Source organism: Dermochelys coriacea, chromosome 1, assembly GCF_009764565.3.
Source record: "Dermochelys coriacea isolate rDerCor1 chromosome 1, rDerCor1.pri.v4, whole genome shotgun sequence".
Taxonomy (NCBI): Eukaryota; Metazoa; Chordata; order Testudines; family Dermochelyidae; genus Dermochelys; species Dermochelys coriacea.
Genome location: NC_050068.2, coordinates 55,787,377 through 55,800,819, shown reverse-complemented (window position 1 = coordinate 55,800,819; position 13,443 = coordinate 55,787,377). Strand labels below are relative to the sequence as shown.

The 13,443-nt window shown below is 44.1% G+C and overlaps 1 protein-coding gene across 8 annotated transcripts in view; it reads right to left on the bottom strand.

The window, feature by feature from the left end:
• Window positions 1-13,443, bottom strand: part of INTS6 (integrator complex subunit 6) — an 83,255-nt gene that overhangs the window by 3,123 nt on the left and 66,689 nt on the right. For 5 of the 8 annotated variants that reach the window (XM_043504479.1, XM_043504478.1, XM_043504482.1 and 2 more), the window contains 2 exons: window positions 10,654-10,788; window positions 10,392-10,485 (listed from right to left, as the gene is read on the bottom strand). In XM_043504479.1, coding sequence (XP_043360414.1) covers window positions 10,392-10,485; window positions 10,654-10,788 — 229 coding nt within the window. The remainder of the gene's footprint in view (window positions 1-10,391; window positions 10,486-10,653; window positions 10,789-13,443) is intronic. The other 3 variants (XM_043504481.1, XM_038388109.2, XM_038388111.2) reach the window with 1 other exon arrangement.

The window sequence follows — 13,443 nt, the reverse complement described above, 5'->3', positions numbered from 1 at the left end:
ACAATTATTTATTCTGACCCTCTTTCCTGTGTATATTCATTGACAAAAACTTAATTAACAGAGTCAAGATTATCCAGCGGTATTATGTGCCTTTCCAGAACGTTGAAGTCAGCAAAACTCAAACCTCTAAAAACCAGGAAATACAGAATTAACATATATGCTAATGCAACCTTAACTCTACACTCTGAGCAATGACGAAATACATCCATAATGCACATATCTGCACACTGCCTTTGCAGACACTGTAGAATGCTCGGGGAATAGGCACATGACCAATGTAGGACAGAACTGTACTGAACAGGAGATACCTACATTTAAGCCCACTCCATAAAAATACCCTTGCTGCTGAATTTTAAAATTTCAGTCCCTTTTACAAACACTTTCACCCTTATGCACAGGACATCATTTAACATACTTTCACTCACCCCCTCATTAAACCCACAGACCACTCGGATCCTGCCTCATTGTGGACAATCCCCATAGCAGTAAGACCCTAGTGCACAGCTACTAACACAACCTTCCAAACTCATTGCTAAAAGGAGCATTTTGGATCTCAATAGGTACACATGCACCGCTTTCCTTTATTCACACACAGAGGGGGACAAGGAGAGGGGTGCAGAAGTCCCCAGATCTCACATCACAATCAAGCTCTGCCATACTGCACCAACCAATCCTCTAAACATTCAGTACAGCTACACCTGGTGTGCATGTAGATAATTCCCATTGGCTACTGCCAGCTCCTGGGCAGCAGAGTTAAGGTTTTGCTGGCATGCACATTAATTTTATATTCCCTGGTTTTCAGAAGTTAGAGTTTTGCTGAACTCTCTTTTCTAGAAGGGCACAAGATACTCCTGAGATGACAGGTTTCAGAGTAGCAGCTGTGTTAGTCTGTATTCACAAAAAGAAGAGTACTTGTGGCACCTTAGAGACTAACAAATTTATTTGAGCATAAGCTTTCGTGAGCTACAGCTCACTTCACTGGATGCATCCAATGAAGTGAGCTGTAGCTCACGAAAGCTTATGCTCAAATAAATTTGTTAGTCTCTAAGGTGCCACAAGTACTCCTTTTCTTTTTCTTGAGATAATGCTTAGACTTCATACCACTGCTCCAAAATTCCTTCCATCATATCCATTGTTCTGACCTCAGCTCCTCACATCCTGTTGATTTGAAACCCATTCCCCTACTGCCCTTTTCCCTCCTCCCCCACATAGCAGCTTCACCCTTCTCCACGCCCCTGGGGAAGTGGGAAGGTGAGGTGTCTGAGAAGTGCCCATATCAGCTGTAAGCAGGGAGGGAGGGAGAGAGAGAGAGAGAGAGTAGAAAGAAAAAATCCCTGTGAATCTGGGCCTAGTGTGTGGGGAAGGGGTTCCACACATCCATCTGCAGCATAGGAAGCTCAGACAGGTGTGAAGTGGCCATTCATCTCAATGAGATGTTCTCAGCTGAATGAGAACACCCCATGGAGAAAGCTCTGAGACATGTAAACTGTTTTATTTATCTCAGTAGGTATTTCTGTCCCCACTTCTCAGTGAGTGCTATGAGTTTGTGATACGCACCAAGCATGCCTATTCCCAACTCCTGGCCTTGGTCTCAGCACTATGTGCTTGGTGCAGGTTCCAAGCATGCCTATTCTCAGCTTCCCATCCAGGGAGGCAGCCACACCATGCACTACCCACCCGCCAATTCCAGCGTGCACGCACGCAAACACATACACGGCAGGGAAAGGAGTTAGGACCCCTCAGAGAGTCAAGACTCCCATGTTTCTGGGCTTGACATGAGGGGCAGGCAGAGGAGCTCAGATCCCCTCAGAGGGGCAGCCCGACCCTTCAGCAAAGAAGAGTTCTTCCAACATGGCTGAAACTTTTCAGCAACCAATTATTAGCAGTAAGACAACAACTTAATATAACAATCAATTTAAGGCAAAAATTATATGTTTAAGTCTCACTTTAGAGAAAATTTTCAGTTTGTATTCTGGTCACTTTCCAGACCACCTGGGTGAGTTAAATGAGGAGAGAGGCTGCTAACAGAAAAATCTCATTTTGCTGCACAGCTTCTCTGGATGAAATTGAAACCACAGAGAAACCACTGGGTGAGACTTTAAAGGAATATTCCTACCAGAACCCATGTTGGGGAGGGTGATTTCTGGTAAGTTTATTAGCATGCATGTAGATTTTATTGTTTTCTCTGTAGTGCTTTTCTTTTAATCAAATATGCTTGCTTAGAAGAACTGTGAGATAGCTTAACTGTGGACAGTTACACTATTAGTCTCTGAAGAGAAAGCAACCAGGTCTGTTTAGAAAGTCTATGTTGCTGGGAATAACAGTGAAGGCAGGGAAGTGTTCAGCCTGGAGACACCTGTCAAAAGGGAGAGAGATGCATGTTTCTACACAAGAAAGACAATGGTTAGGGATCCAGAAGCCTGAGAATGGGTGCTCTTGCTGAACCACTAATGGGAATCAGGTGTAGTTGCCCTGACCTGTGACTTTTCAGCTTGGAAAAGAGACAACTAGGGGGTGGAGGGGGAGATGATAGAGGTCTATAAAATCATAACTGGTATAGAGAAAGTAAATAAGAAAGTGTTATTTACTCCTCCTCCTAACACAAGAACTAAGGGTCACCACATGAAATTAATAGACAGCAGGTTTAAAACAAAAGGAAGTATTTCTTCACACAATGCACAACCTATAGAACTCTTTGCCAGAGGACGCTGTGAAGGCCAAGACTATCACGGTTTCAAAAAAAGAACTAGATAAGTTCATGGAAACAGGCCCATCAACAGCTATTAGCCAGGATGGGCAGGTGTGACACAGGGCCAGAAAGGGTTAAGTAACTTGCAGACTAAATGACCCTAATTCAACCTTTAAAGACATATTAGAGAAGTATATAAATGGTAATTAGGGCTATTCCTTATAAATAGCTAAATAAATAGCTCATGTTAGATAGACTAGAGCTTTGAAATGTAAACGTGTATTGTTAGAGAATGAGAGGTAATACTAATTGTATGTGTTTACTTAAATCTTGTTAGATGTTAACCATGTAAATAGATGGTTTCTCTGTTACTGTATCTGTTAATTCAAAGATCAAAAGGGAATATTAACATTTAGATGAAACTTGGGTGTGATAATGTCATTGTCTATATTTCACTTTGAAATCTGCAGTAAACTTTCTATGAACTGCTTAATGAATAATTACTCTGGGCTAATAAACGTAGCTGATTACAGTGATGCTTAGGAAAGAGAAGGTTACTTCAAAAGCCTATTGTTCACCCAAGGATTGTGTGCTGACAAGAGGTTGCAAAAAAATCTCTATAAAAACTCTTGGGATCTAATCCTTTCACCTCCAATGTGCTTATGCTTTGTCAGGGGAAGCTTGATCCACAAGACTGAGGTCTCCATTTTCATTCTGGATCACCCTGATATTGAACACTGAACCGAACCTATGGACTAATTCTGAAAGAACTCTTTGCAACTCTACAACTCATCATCCCTACTATGAGACTGGTCTAAGAACTATATTTATATCTGTATGTATGTCTTTTAACCATTACTTAACTCTCTCTTTAAATAAATTTTAGTTTAGTTAATAAGAATTGGCTGTAAGCATGTATTTGGGTAAGAGGTGAAATATTAACTGGCATTGATAGAACTTTTTCATATGATGAACAAGTTTTTCAATAATCCTCAGCATACTTGACTTGGCTGTCTGGGAGGAAGCACCAAGGCTGGGTTGCTTTAAGGGAACTGTGTTATTGGCTTCTGGGTAACAAGTAAGGCATTATAGAAGCTGTTCTATTACTAGCTTGGTATTCTTGAGACACATCTTTAGAGCCCTCAGAATACCCATTTATGCCACAACCTTCCAAAGGAGGTCTAAGGGTTAGAACAAAACAATGGGAGAACTATGGGCTTGTCTTCACTACGGGGAAATCAATGCTGCTGCAATCGCCACAGCAGGGGTCAATTTAGCAGGTCTAGCGAAGACCTGCTGAATTGACGTCAGAGTGCTCTCCGGTCGACCCCAGTACTCAGTAGCGTAGCTAGGGGAGAAGTGGGGCAGTGGCCACTCCCCCACCGAGCACAAGTGGCGCCTTTAAAAATTTTTTGCGCCTTTTGAATTTTTACTCACCCAGCAGTGCTCTGGGTCTTCAGCAGCAGGTCAGGCAGCGCTCCAGGTCTTCACTCGCTCCGGTCTTCGGCGGCATTTTGGTGTCGGGTGTCCTTCAGTGCCACCGAAGACGGAGCGAGTGAAGAACCCGACGCCGAAGTGCCGCTGAAGACCCAGAGCCCCGCCAGGTGAGTACAAGTGGGTGGCGTCTTTTTTATCTCCACTCCCTGTTTTCTCCACCTGGCTACGCCACTGCCGGTACTCCAGCTCTCTGAGAAGAGAAAGGGAAGTTCACTGGAGAGAGTCTCCCATCGACTCAGCACAGTGAAGACACCGGGATAAGTCAACCTAAGCTACGTTGACTCCAGCTACATTATTCACGTAGCTGGAGTAGTGTCACTTAGGTCGACAAGCAATATGTCCCAGGAACTGCGGAAAGAGGAACTTCCCTTAAACAAAGGTGTCTGGAGCTATAAGAATAACCTTTTCCTCATGTCAACCACGATGGAGTTCTTGTATAGCGGAGAGGCCCGAGCCCCATTGTGCTGGGCCCTGTGCAAACAAAGAAGCAGTCCCTGCCTCCAGAGCTTTGTTTCCTCTTGCACCAGAAACGTAAATTTGACCAGATCAATGAACGAACTTTCCTGATTGAGTTCTGTCTAGATACCAAAATGTATCAAGAAGCTAATGGAAAATTCATACTAAACTACATTTCTCTTCCAATAGCCAGATAGTTAACTGTAGCTGTTCCTAGTCCAGACAAAGGAGTCCATGCTTCAAGAGGAGATCTGGTCCTTACTACAAGTGACTTCTGGGCTAGCATCGGAAGAGGAATTCAATTCTCCCCTTTCCTGTGGCCTTTATGTTAACTGTCTTGAAAGATTCTTCTCCGTCCAGGACATTATTTCCACTGGCCTGGAAATGTTTGTCCTTTGATTACTTCCTAGTTTTGGAAACGATATAAACATTCATATCTCAATCATAAGCCAACCTCCAATGGGAAGCAACAAACTTCTCCAGTAACCACAATAAATTGCCTGCTACATGGTTTTCTTGTGCTTTCTTCTGAAGTGGCACTGGCCACTGTCATACAGGACGCTGGTCCAATCCTGTATGGTCACATTTAGGGCAGAGGTTGGTTCAAACACACCACTCAGAACTATAAAAGGGAGTTAAAAAGGATGTATACTCTAAAATTTTGGAAAATGTGTCTTTCAAGTATGTCTCCCTACCCGATAGGCTTGCTTCCACGGTGAGTGTGCAAGGGTCTAGAGTGAAAATTGGGTTGGCTTTCAGCATGTTTGTACTTACTTGCCCACAAAGGGACATTCAGATGTGATGGGAGAATGATACCTAATTTTGCATTGTCTAAAGGACAAGGAACTGCACACCTGTTACAAAACGAAATTGTTATACAAAATAAATTCTGCAGGCACATTTGGGATAACCTATTAAGGGGCTGAAGACAATGTGTGGCACCAGAAACCCTAGCCTTTGGAGATAACTAGCTACGGATGACTACTGCCAGGAAGTGACTGATATAACAACCTATGACCTGTGCCTTCCTGTGACTACTAACAGTCATTTCTTAAGACTCTGGATGCAGAGGGTAGATCAGAAGGAAGAGTCTTGTACAGGAATTGTGAATTCTCATACACAAATGCTCTTTTTCATGCTGAGGATTTTGTTAGTTTGGAGGATATTCTATCAATCTATCCTTGGAAGCTTCTCCTTCAAAATTTTTGCTCTGCTGGGGAAATAGTCCTTTCCTCGACAGCGTTTGTGTTGATAGCAACAAATGTATTGCTATGCTGGCTTTGAAGTGAGGGTTGCGGCTTCTCTGCATTCTCAGCAACTAATTCCTCTGTTTCTCCAAACAGCTGCTCACCTATAAAGTATGTGTTTAGGATGACTGATTGGTATTCACAGGTGTCACAGCTTCCTTGTAGCTACCACATTACAAGCTAGTGCGCTTCTCACAAAATCACATCAAGGGCTTGACCAGGACAAAAACCAGAGATGTTTCACTCCAGACAAAAAAGTCATACCTCTAGACCAGAGGTGGGCAAACTATGGCCCAGCGGCGTGTCTGTCTTCCGGCCCCTCCCCTGCAGCCATGCCGCCGCGTGACACAATGCTCTGAGCGGCGGGGCTGCAGAGCCTGGCCTGACCTGACCTGGTGCTCTGTGGTACGCAGTGCGGCTGCCTCTCCTGGTGCAGCCGTTCTGCCAGCCACCGGTGCTCCAGGCAGCGCAGTAAGGGGGCAGGGAGCGGGGGCAGGTTGGATAGAGGGCAGGGGAATTCGGGGGGGTGGTTAGGGGTGTGGATAGGGGTCGGGGCGGTCAGAGGGCAGGGAACACAGGGGTTGAATTGGGGAAGGGATCCGGGGGGGAGGGGAGAAGGGGCAATCAGGAAGGAGAGGAGAGGTTGGATGGAGCGGTGGGGGGCGGTAAGGGGACCGAGAGTGGGGGGTTGGGAGGTGGATGGGGCAGGAGTTCCGGGGAGGCTGTCAGGGGGTGAGACGCGGGGGGGTTGGATAGGGGGCAGGAGCCGGGCCATGCCTGGCTGTTTGTGGAGGCACAGCCTCCCCTAACTGGCCCTCCACACAATTTCAGAAACTCGTTGGGGCCCTCAGCCAAAAAGTTTGCTCACCCCTGCCCTAGACGATGTAGCACTTGCATGCCACCTAGTAGGCTTCCCTTACTAAAATATAATCATTTTTTGGTCTGAACGGATATAGCTGAGGGTTTGAAATTATTATTCAATATTATTATTATTATTATTTGGAAGAAAATCCCCTTCTGAAGACATGACTGTCTTTAACTGGTGGAGCTACCTCTGCACCGAACTTTGGAAATTTGTTTTTATACATTTTAGTTTAACATTTGGATTTAATCAGAAGTCCTCATTCAGATTTTACGATGTTCCAAAAGAGGCTTCTATGGGAAGCTGTGCATCTAATAATACTTGAAATGGAATATATTTTATTAATGAGTTGCAAGCAACTGGCATCCTGTCCTACAAAGTCCTGCAGGCTTTTTTGTTTTTTTGGTGGGGGTGGTGTTTGATGGTGCATGTGTGGTATTTGCTCATGTTGTTCACAGAGGGAGGTAGCATGCTAGTCACCCTGGCCTGAGGGCCACTCAGGGAAGGGTATTGGTACAAATAATTTAATTGAGAAAGTAACTTGTTAGAGGTCCCTAGAAGCCTGAAATGTTGCCTGCTTGCTCCTCCACTCTGGCTAGCACCCAAGGGGCAACCTAATAAAATTTGGGGCTTTGTTCAGTAAATTGGGAGTTATTTTGAACACTGGAGGAGATTTCTTATTTACAGCTTCATGGAGAGTGGAATCCTCATATGCCTCTGCTCTGGTCAGTCAGCCTGAAATGCCCCTTACACTTTAATGTGGAGCCAGCCTGTGAAAAAGGGGAGGGGTAGAGACAGACCCATTCCTGCCTCTTACACTCTGAGCCCCTGTTCCCGGCTGATGAACAGAAGGCACAACTCCCATTCTGCTGATGCCTGAAATCCAAGCCCCTTTTCCCGGCAGAGCGAGGGGCCCTGGGCTGAAGGCCGAACAGGTACAATTTCCATTACACTTCAGCCTGAGGGAAGGTTTCACAGGCATAGCAGTAACAGGCTTCTCTATGCGCTTCTGGGTAGGGAAGGGCTATCAGCTTAATATGAGCATTGAGAAATCTTCTGTGAGGAAAGCCCCCAAAAACACTCCTTCAGGGCAAAAAGGGAAAGGAGAAGGGGTCCAATCTGGATTTTCATCCCACTTGTTCAATACTAGCTACTGCCTTGCAAAGATAATATCTGCTTTTGCCTTTTTGGGACCCAGAGATCTAAGGTTTGTGAGACTTACTCCATAGCATCATAAAAATCCCTTAGTTCACAGTGGGAGGAAGGGGAGCTGTGCAGAAATTCTTTTGTCAGGAAGCTCCAGACTCACTTCAGTATCTGGGGGGACTTTGGATCCTTTCAGGGGTTTGTACCCACTGACCTTGGACTGTTGCAGAATTTGCCCCTTCAGGGGGCCAAAGAATGTCCTTAGACTCTCTCCAAAAATGCTCAGGAGTGCCTGAGCAGGCTTTTCTGCACTGGATTCATGGCTCCTCAGGGCAGAGGAGAGGACTAGACATGCTGGTCCAACTCTGAACTCTGTGCCCTACCACTGCAAGGGACACATGGCTGTGAACAGGCAGGGCATAATTCACCCTCTACAGAGCCTGTAAATGCTGCCTCATATTAAGAACACTGCTTAGATTTAGCCCAGTGTTGGCCAGATAGCTCTGCCATACATGGGGGAGGAGGGGTCCGAGACCGAAAGAGGAGTCCCAGAGAGGAGATGCTGCAGTGGCAGAGCCAGGTGATTGAAACTACCAGGCTGCCAAAAACTAGATCCAGGGGAGGAGGAGAACAAAGAACGAGTACAGATATTACTGCTCAAAAATGAAGGAATAAAATAGTCAAGAGAAGCTGAACTGCCAATATGTTCCACCATCAAAGGTAGACAAACTGATGTCCTGAGCTAAAGGGCAGGGCTTATTGCTGAAGGCTCCAGCAACTATGGTCACTGCCTCTGAATTCTGTTGACTGGGAGCGTTATTCCATTAGTGATGAATGAGGAGAGAAACTACGCAGCATCTTGAAGACACTAATTCTGAATGGACAATTCATCAAGCCCAACTAGGGGCTGCAAGAGATCCTAACACCAACAGAATTGGCTTAATTTCACTGTGTTGGGAAAGTAAGGAAGCAAACACTATGCATAGGCTTCCATACACCTTACAAGCTGGAGCACACCTCTGAAGGGGGATTTGAGGATGGGTGGCATAGCATATGAGAGGGTGTAGCAAGGCATGGAGGCCAGAGGGGCTGTAGAGGTGCTCCATGAATTGTTCCCATGGTTAGAGAGACAGGGACATCCTATCTATAATATGCACAAAGACCAGGATTTTGCCCACTACCCACTAAATCTATCTAATCTCTGACTAAGGAAGTGTGGATTTAGCTCCTTCTGGAAAAAGCCAACATGAGGAGTAGAAGGACATCTTTCTGGGGCAAGATGAATGATGCTCCCATATCAAAGTATATAAGGCCAGATCCTGAGCATTATATACAATTCCACTGTCGTTAATGAGTTTATGTCAAGTTACATCATTGACATTCTGGCCCACAGTCTTTATAATACAATCTCTCTCAATCTTTCCAGACTACTGTGTCCCTTTCAGGAGTCTGATTTGTCTTGAATACCCCCAGGTTACACCTCACTTAAAAACTACTTGCTTACACAATCAGACATAAAAATATAAAAGTGTCACAGCACATTGTTATTGAAAAATTGCTTCTCACTTTTACCATATAATTATAAAATAAATCAATTAGAATATAAATATTATACTTACATTTCAGTGTATAGTATATAGAACAGTGTAAACAAGTCATTGTCTGTATGACATTTTAGTTTGTACCGACTTTGCTAGTGCTTCTTATGTAGCCTGTTGTAAAACTAGGCAAATAGCTAGATGAACTGATGTACCCCTCTTGTTAAGAACCACTGTTACAATACACAGCTCTTTGAAATGGGAAGCACACTCAAATTCATCCTTCAGCAATACATTGCTCCACATTGTGGAACAGGACTGATTCTCTCCCATTTTACACCATTCTTGTCCATGTAGGGTTTAATCTACAGAGACTTACTGCTCAGCAAGTCAGGGTATAAATCTACCATGTACCAGGTTGCCACACAGTAACTGGCTGTGTGGACACGGATATTGTATACTATGGAACTTTTTCAAACGGCAGTAGGTCAAAGCACACTACAGAAGTTTTAGTGTGCAAGTAGCAGGGTTCACATGGCCTGTATACATGCAGCAAGCTAGTATACTGGACATTGACACCCCAGCTTGCTAGATTTATGTGGATTTATCTATTTCCTGCTTTTAACACCGTTAGTCATCATTTCCAAGACATTAAATTGAAAAGCAGCAGCAAAGAGTTGAGTTTGTACAAGTATAAAGGCTTGGGGGAAAAAAGAGCAAGAACTACATAGATCATGATGAATTAGAACAGAAGAGATTTCCTCCCAGGACCTTCGCCTGTAATTTGAAGCATTTGTGTAGTTAATTTGTAGGATAAGTTAATCAAAATGTGAATGATAGTTACAAATGTGTGGGTCTCAGACAGACATATATAGTAATTATGGACATACCTCTGACTACAAACTATTATACAAATTATTAGTATAACTTTACAAGATTTTTAGGTAGCTACATACCTTGAGGCTTCTTTAATAACATTCTGTAAAAATATTAGTCGTGTTTGTAAACTGCCTTGAACATGCTTCAGTAAAAAGAAGATTCTTTCATATTCTTAAAAAATAAAGCAAAAAAGTTCATTAGATGAAACCTACACACATATATCTGTTGCAACAGCCAGCTTAATGAACATAATTGCAAGCTTCATTCAACTTTTGTACAGCTTAAGTAATGGTACTGTATTTGTATTAAGTAGGCAAGTAAACATATAGGGTTACCTACCTGTAACTGAAGGTTCTTTGAAATGTGTAGTCCTATCTGCATTCCACATGTAGGATACACATGTGCCCGAGTCCAGAATTTTTTTTGCGAGCAGCATCCATTGGCCTGCACATGTGCCATAGCTCTCCTCCTGCTCTGAACAGAGAGCATCAAAAGTGGTGCAGGCCGACACCTCTCCAGTTTCCCATTCTTACCACAGTTCAAACAATCCGCAGCAGAGGGGACTGAGAATGGGTAGTGAATACAGACTGGGACCACACATCTTGAAGAACTGCCATTACAGGTAAGTAACCTCTATTTCTTCGAGTGATAGTCCCTATGTGTATTCCACACGTGGGTGATTAACAAGCCGTAGTCAGATGGGGGTTGGGGAGAGGATGCGGCAGTGCTAGGTGACTGTCGTACTACTATCCTCACAGCTGTAACTGCAGTTGACAACTTGACCAGAGCATATCATCTCATTAAGGTATGCAAAGAGCTCCACGTAGCTGCCCTAGATATCTCTAGGAGAGATGTCTCTCAGTGATGCAGCTGAAGTAGCTTGCCCTCTAGTGGACAAAGGTGCTGGAACTAGGGGTGCTGCTGCACCCCCGGCTTGAAGTGGTTTCCATCATATACCAGGTTTACAGTTTGGTTCAATGGCTCTCAGTACCCACACTATACAAATTGTTCCAGCACCCCTGCTAGCAGAATGAGCACTCATACCCCCTGCAAAGGCGGATACAAGCCAGTTGGTAACAAAGGGTAATACAAACAACTCAAGATCCATTTTGAAAGTCTCTGCACCAATATAACTAGATCACTTGATCACTCTGCTATGGAAACAAATAATTTAGGTGCGTTTTTCCAACATCCTTTTTTCTTTGAAGATAAAAGCCAAAAGCCCTTCAGACATCTAGAGAATGCAGCTGTCTCTCTTCATCTGAGGCATGCAATTTTGGAAAAAATACTGGTAAGTGGATTTCCTGGCTCATGTAAAACTTGGAAATTACTTTAGGAACAAATCTAGAGTGGAATAATAATGAGTCTTTTTCTTTAAACAAGGAAGTATGTTGTGGGTCTGCCACACGCGCTCCCCATACACCAACTCTTCTGGCTGACGTTATGGCTATAGAAAGGACACCTTCATGGATGGATGGGCCACAGCACATGTGGCTAGAAGCTCGGGGGGCGGGGGAGAAGTTAGTGAGTGACGATAAAGCAAAATTGAGTCCATTAAGGTACGAACTTCACCAATGGTGGAAAGGATCCGAGAATCCCCTTTAGAAATCTAGCTGTGACAGGATAAGTGACCCTTCCACAGAACCTGTGGTATCAGTCGGATGGGACAAAAGGCATATCCAATGACTCTTCCATGACACCAATAGGGCATCTCCCATCATGCCTTTACCCAGGGCTGCTCTGGAACAGTACCAAGGAAATTTCCTGTTCTCCCATGAGGCAAAAAGATCCCAGGCCAGTGTTCCCCACTGGGCAAAGTTATCATCAAGAACCAAGCTGTGAATCTCCCATTTGTGATTTGTGGAAGGATGTCTATTCAGGCAGTCTGTTATGGAGTTTTGCATGCCTGGTAAACATGCTGCTGATAAGGTTATGCTATGATTGATACACCAGTTACAGAGGGCAACTGCCTCTCTATGCACAGAGATAGACAAATCTCACTTCCTCCCTGCTTGTTTATGTAAAATATTGTTGTCATGTTGTCCAACATTGTTTGCACATGTCTGGATTGGATGAGTGAGGGGAAGGCATCACAGATTTGATGGACCACCTAGCATTCTAGTAAATTTATATGCATTCTGGACTTTTGTAGGGTCTATGTCTTGTGCCATATGATGGCCCATGCGAGTACCCCAACTCAAGAGGGAAGCTTCCTTAATGATGGTTGCCTTGGGAGTCAGATTGAGGAAAGGAATCCCCACATGAATGTTCTCTGGTGTTGTTCACCAGATGAGAGAGTCTAAAACCGGAACTGTCACATTACGATTTATGTTGCCCTTCTCTGCTGAGTACACGGAGAGAAGCCAAGCCTGTAGGCAGTGAAGCAGAAGCCTGGCGAACAGTGTCAAGTGTGCGCATGAGGCCACGTGGCAGAGTGGGGAAAGGCAAGTTCTGACGAATGTCCTGGGTCCGATAGGGAACCTAAGAACAGCCATACTGAATCAGATCAATGGTCCATCCAGCCCACTATCCTGTCTTCTGACAGTGGCCAATGCCAGATGCTTCAGAGAGAATGAACAGAACAGAGCAATTACGAAGTGATCCATCCCATCGTCCAGTCCCAGCACCTAACAGTAAGAAGCTTATGGACACCCAGAACGTAGGATTGCATCCCTACCTATCTTGGCTAATAGCCATTAATGAACCTATCCTCCATGAACTAATCTAATTCTTTTCTGAACCCTGTCATACTTATAGCCTTCACAACATCCCCTGGCAACAAGTCTCACAGGTTGACCGAGTGCTGTGTGAAGAAGTACTTCCTTTTGTTCCTGCTGCCTATTAATTTCATTGGGAGACATTTATTTCTTTTGTTATGTGAAGGGATTAACACTTTCTCCATACAATTCATGATTTTATAGACCTCTATCATATTCTCCCCCTCAATCCTCTCTTTTCCTAGCTGAAGAGTCCCAATCTTTTAGATCTCTGCTCTATGGAAGCTGTTCCATACCCTTAATCATTTTTGTTGCCCTTCTCTGTACCTTTTCAATTTCTAGTACATCTTTTCTGAGATGGGGCAACAGTAATCAAGGTGTGGCGTACCATGGATTTATATAGTAGTAGTAT